We start from the raw sequence: 6350 nt of genomic DNA on the forward strand, positions 1-6350 counted from the left end.
TAGACCAGGCTGGCTGACATGGCGAAACCCTGTCTCTACTAAAAATACAAAAATCAGACCGGGCGGGGTGGCTCACGCGTGTAAATCCCAGCACTTTGGGAGGCCAAGACAGGCGGATCATGAGGTGAGGAGTTTAAGACCGGCCTGGCCAATATGGTGAAACCTCATCTCTACTAAAAATACAAAAATTAGCCGGGCGTGGTGGTGCGCGCCTATAGTCCCAGATACTCGGAAGGCTGAGGCAGGAGAATTGCCTGAACCCAGGAGGCGGAGGTTGCAGGGAGGCGGAGGTTGCAGTGTGCCGAGATCGCACCACTGCACTCCAGTCTGGGCGACAGAGTGAGACTCTATCTCAAAAAAAAAAAAAAAAAATTGCGGTACTGTGTATCTACCAGTACAGTGGAGTACTTTTCAGCAATAAAAAGTAATAAAATAGTGGTGCATAATATAACATGAACTAACCTTTAAAAGACTATACTAAGGCTGGGTGCGGTGGCTCATGCCTGTAATCCCAGCACTTTGGGAGGCCCAGGTGGGTGGATCACCTAAGGTCAGGAGTTTGAGACCAGCCCTGATCAATATGGTGAAACCCTGTCTCTACTAAAAATACAAAAGTTACCTGGGCATGGTGGCTTGCACCTATAGTCCCAGCTACGCGGGAGGCTGAGACAGGAGAACTGCTTGAACCTGGGAGGCAGAGGTTGCAGTGAGCCGAGATGGCGCCACTGCACTCCAGCCTGAGCGACAGAATGAGATGAGACTCTGTCTCAAAAAAAAAAAAAAAAAAAAAAAGACTCTACTAAGCAAAAGAGGCCAGTTACAAAAGACCACATACTGTATAATTTCACTGATAGAAAATTTCCAGATTTGGCAAACACACAGACAGAAAGTATATTAGTGGCTGTCAGAGGCGTGTGAGAAATTAGTGGGGGCAAATGAGGGCTGAATGAGGAGTGACTGCTTAATAGGTACAGGGTTTCTTTTTCGAGTGATAAAAATGTTCTAAAATTATACAGTAGTAATAGTTGCACAAACCTGTAAGTAAACTAAAAGCTACTGAATTAACAGTTGACCCTCAAATAACATGGGTTTAAACTGCACAGATTCACCTGAGAATTTTTTCACCTCTGCCACCCTAGATGACAAAACCAACTCTTTCTTTCTCCTCAGCTTATTCAATGTGAAGACAAGGACGATGAAGACCTTTATGACGACCCATTTCCACTTCATGAACAGTAAACATATTTTCTCTCCTTTATGATTTTCTTTTCTTTTCTTTTTTGAGACGTTGTCTCACTCTGTCACCCAGGCTAAGTGCCTATAATCCCAACATTTTGGGAGGCCAAGGCAGGCAGATCACTTGAGTCCAGGAGTTCTAGACCAGCCTGCGCAATATGGTGAAACCCCACCTCTATAAAAAATACCCAAAAAAGGCTGGGCTCAGTGGCTCACACCTGTAATCCCAGCAATTTGGGAGGCTGGGGCAGGTGGATCACTTGAGGTCAGGATGTCAAGACCAGCCTGAGAAAAATGGCAAAATCCCATTTCTACTAAAAATACAAAATTAGTTGGGTGTGGTGGCACGTACTTGTAGTCCCAGCTACTCGGGAAGCTGAGGTGGGAGAGCTGCTTAAACCCAGGAGGCAGAGGTTGCAGTGAGCCAAGATCATGCCACCACACTCCAGCCTGAGTGACTTAAACCCAGGAGGCAGAGGTTGCAGTGAGCCAAGATCATGCCACCACACTCCAGCCTGAGTGATATGACTGCATGAGTTATACTACTACAAAAGTTATACTACTTGACCGCATGCAGGTAGGGAGGGGGGATGGTATGAGCACCACAACCTCTGCATTGTTCAAGAGTCAACTACACTTTAAGAAGGAATTTAATTCTATTTCTCAATAAAGCTGTTATTAAAAATTGTATAGTCATTCTAAATTTTGAATTATGCTAATTAATCTAACTCTGATATAGATATGAAAGTTTTGTAGCAGTTGTTGTTTTAACTCAGGTACTTGGAAATGCAAATCAATATTTCAGGTACCCCAGCTCCTAGGAAATTCTAACATCTAATTTCAATTTCTCTCCCTGCAATTTAATTCCACTTAACCTTGAGCCTTCAATGAAATAAACAAATAAACCTCAGCACTACCCACAAAATCTCTCCATGAACTTCAAAACTTTATGTCCTTGCCTCATTCCTCCTTCTATAATCTAAATGAATCCTTTACAAAGAAAGCCAACCTCAGATTGTTTTTTAGGCCTTATTACATCCTTTAGGCCCACAATCCTACACTAGAAGCATTTTATATTCACTTAATCCTTACTAAATTATCTCGTTTACCATGACAAAAAACATTTTAGTGATGACAAAGAACTTGCCTAAAATCACACAGCTAAAGTTCAGAAAAGCCAGGATTTGAACCCACATTAGGAGTCAGACTTGGTTACTGACATCAAATCAAAGTGACAAGAAAAAAGCTTAAGCGGAAAACAGCTAATACCTAAAAATTTCGAACTACTTTCTGTGGTTCACTGTGGCTTGGTCATGTGCACTTGAAATCAAGTACACACGTGGGACATCTTGGGTAAAACTAGGGTCAGGATATTGATCTAGGTATCTAGAGAAACACAGCTGTCCCAAAACAGCAAGTTCATACCCTTATTTCCTGATTTTGTATTCACTTAATTGTATCCATGCATGGTTCAAAAACAGATGCAAGGGTCTTCTAGAGAGACACTGTAGCTTAAGAGAGGAGTAGTACTAGCTTTGGAGCAAAACAGATTTAGATTCACATCTTCACTTGGCCACATACTAGCTATTTGGCTTAAGACAATTCACTTAACTATTCTAAATACTTAGCATCCTCATTTTCAGAATGAGGATAATACTCATCTTGCAAAGTTGTCTGAGGAATAAATGGGATAAGGAATAAATGGGATAAGTGTGACACCTATGGTTTTAGTAAAGGAATAAATGGGATAAGGAATAAATGGGATAAGTGTGACACCTATGGTTTTAGTAAAACAAAATTATTCAGGTAAAGCAGCAGCATGTTAAAATATTTTTTTTAATGACATCTAAATTTGTACTTAAATTTGTCAATTCTGATGACAACTATTACTCTTCAAAGTTAACTTTTTCAGGCTGGGCGCAGTGGCTCACATCTGTAATCCCAGCCCTCTGGGAGGCCAGGACCGGCAGACCACCTGATATGAGGAGTTCGAGACCAGCCCGGCCAATATGCTGAAACCCCATCTCTACTAAAAATAGAAAAATTAGCCAGGCATGGTGGTACACACCTGTAGTCCCAGCTTCTAGGGAGGCTGAGGCAAGAGAATCGCTTGAACTGGAGAGGCGGCAGAGGCTGCAGTGAGCCAAGATTGCACCACTGCACTCCAGCCTTGGTAACAGAGTGACACTGTCTCAAAAAAAAAAAAAAAAAAAAAAAAAAAGGTTAACTTTTTCATAATATAAAACATTTAAAAAGTTGGGAGACAAATCTGAAAACTATAGAAAAAAAGAGAAACACATATACCATAATTCTACAACCCCTAAAACATATTCTGTTGAATTACTGAACACTTAAAAAGCCATCTGTAGGCTGATGATGCAGTTGGGGAAAAGATCAGTGTCATTCTGACCATTTCTCTTTCTCTGTATTTCATCAGCCTGTCTGAATTTCCAGAGGACAAGCAGGGAAAAGGCTGGGGAAAACGAAAGTACAAGAGCCAGTCAGTTTTACTTTTCTTTTTGGGAGGCAAGTTTTCATACTGGAAAAGTTTTGAACTACCTGAAAACTTAGATTTGAGAAGAAAACTTAGATTTGAGGATTATTTGTGGAGTTTATTCTCATTCTCTTCCAGACTCATTACAAAAGATCTGAAAATTTGTTGACGATTTGAGAACTGCAGATAAATATGAACTTATCTTCTCCACACCTGCCCACTAAAAAAGTACTCATTTTAAGAAACATCTATTACAAGGAAAGAAACAAAATCAAGCAAACATCTAATGCATTAGATGATTAAAGGATACATATTACAGCCTAAGTTGGAGAGAAAATTACCCAACAAATGGCTTTTTTTCCCTGGGAGCTTCTACTGTGCAAGTCTGGGGATCTCCAGACCAGAGAAAAATTTTCCAGTTTAAACAAAATAACGAAAATGTTTCAATAACCAGATAACCTATCAAATAACCAGAATTTGAAGTGGGAAATGAAGGGCCATTATCAATGGGGGGTGGAGGGGGGGAGAATGGCACTGGTAATATCTAGAACAGAAAATAAACAGGAAATACTTTAAAAGGCCAAAATTTGCAAATACTGATTAACAGGGTATGAAATGAAATACGAGGCAATGCACCTGTTAAAGGAAAAAGGGGAACAGAGGATGTTTGAAGTCTTACGTATTCAGTGTTAACACTAATTCCTGATCTAGCTGTCATGTGGAAAGCATGTTGTCCAGAAGAAAACCTGGGTCCTGGCTTATTCCAAACTACACAGTACTTAATTTAAGTAGTAGTACTTAATCTCTCTGTGTCTTAATCTGTAAAATGGATACCCTTTATGCACTCACAGCTCTGTGTGAGTCACAATAGAATTTTGAGCAGATGCTTTTTAACTCCAAAGTGCTGTACAAATCAGAGCATCCCTTTTCTCTTCACATTAGTTTGACATGGAATTTACTTCATAGATGGAAGAAAAATTATTTCAGGTACACTAATGATGAAAATGTGCCGAACGTGGTTAAACAAATTTAGGTGAAGACAATTATATAAGTTTACCTGAGAGGCCAGGAGCGGTGGCTCAAGCCTGTAATCCCAGCACTTTGGGAGGCCGAGGTGGGCGGATCACCTGAGGTCAGGAGTTCGAGACCAGCCTGGTTAACATGGTGAAACCCCGTTTCTACTAAAAATACAAAAAATTAGCCAGGCGTGGTGGCGCACGTCTGTAATCCCAGCTACTCGGGAGACTGAGGCAGGAGAATCACTTGAACCCGAGAGGTTGCAGTGAGCCGAGATCAAGCCATTGCACCCCAGTTTGGGCAACAAGAGTGAAACTCCGTCTCAAAAAAGTAAGTTTAGCTGAGAACAGATGAGTCTGACGCAAGGGACTGAAAGTGCCACACAAATGGGCAAACTGTAGAAACTGGTCGTATGACGATTTCTTACAAACCACAAAAGGGCATGCTCACATAAATATTCATCAATAACAAGAAAATGCCACCAGTATTAACTGTAAACCACTTAGAAAATGCCCAACAATATAATTTGTCCAAATCCCTCTACCAGCATTCTGGTGAGTGTGCGTGCTTTAGTCATAACTCTTCTGTACATTACGACAGGACAACACCCGCTTTTTATAAAACGTTTAGCAACTCGCCAAGAAACTGGCACACTTTACCTTTTTAATCGCTAAGCAAACATGTAGCGAGCGCAGTTGAGATAACCAGGCGGACGTTCAGCCCTCTTCAAAAATAAGATACAGGAGTTTTACATTTTACCAGCCCGACGTCTAATACCGATCACAAGCCTCTATTTGATGCTCTTTCTAGATGTTGGCCACGGATCACGGAAGACTCCATTCTTTCAAGTTCTGAGGACTTTCTACGCTTCAATTCCTAAGCTAAATTGCCAAGGTTTTACTACCACGAAAGTTTAAAGTCAACGGAGAGCGTGCCCTAATCCCTAAATCGATTAGGTTTATTACGCAGCACCAGCGAGAAGGGACTGGAAATACAAGAGCGAGCGGGTCCTGACGCTGGTGGCCGTGGGACCCGACGCCCCGGGCCCGGACACCCTCACCGGGGACGCGGGCGCCGCGGGCCCGACTCCCAGACGGGAGGCTGCAAGGGGAGAGGAGGCAGAAGGAGGGAGGGAGAAGGAGAGAGGGGGGGCCCCCTCGGGCCGGACCGCGGCCCGACCTCCCTCCCGGCCCGCGCCGCTCGCCGCGCTCACCGCGTTCTTCTTCTGCACCATCTTGTCCATCTTCTTGGCAAAGCGGACCACTTCGTCCTCCATGGCTCCGGCAGGTCTTCTCCGCGCCCAGCCCGCTGGCAAGGGGAAGTGGGCGAAGCTGGAGCGGAGGACACAGCAGGAGCGACCCCCGGCGCGCGGCAAGCCCCACCACCGCAGGCCCGGGCCTAGGCCCTCTTCCTCACGAACGAAGCCCGCGGCGGCGGCGGCAGCGGCGGCTCCGGCTCCGGCTCCTCCTCCCCAGGCAGCGACAATCGAACACGGCGCGCGACGTGCAGGCACTACCAATTGACTGCAGATCGCTGGGAAGGGGCGAGCCCAGGTTCCCGCCAGGCGGGCGTCGGGCTAGTGGGCAGGCGTGGCTTCCGGCTA

The 6350-nt window shown here is 44.1% G+C and overlaps 1 protein-coding gene across 1 annotated transcript in view; it reads right to left on the reverse strand.

Moving 5' to 3' along the window:
• Positions 1 to 6350, reverse strand: part of TCEA1 (transcription elongation factor A1) — a 58397-nt gene extending 52047 nt beyond the window's left edge. Inside the window, exon 1 of the mRNA XM_003255961.4 lies at positions 5961 to 6350. Within this exon, the coding sequence (XP_003256009.1) occupies positions 5961 to 6023 (63 nt within the window). The 5' untranslated portion in view covers positions 6024 to 6350. The remainder of the gene's footprint in view (positions 1 to 5960) is intronic.

Source organism: Nomascus leucogenys, chromosome 16 (genome assembly GCF_006542625.1).
Source record: "Nomascus leucogenys isolate Asia chromosome 16, Asia_NLE_v1, whole genome shotgun sequence".
Lineage (NCBI taxonomy): Eukaryota > Metazoa > Chordata > Mammalia > Primates > Hylobatidae > Nomascus > Nomascus leucogenys.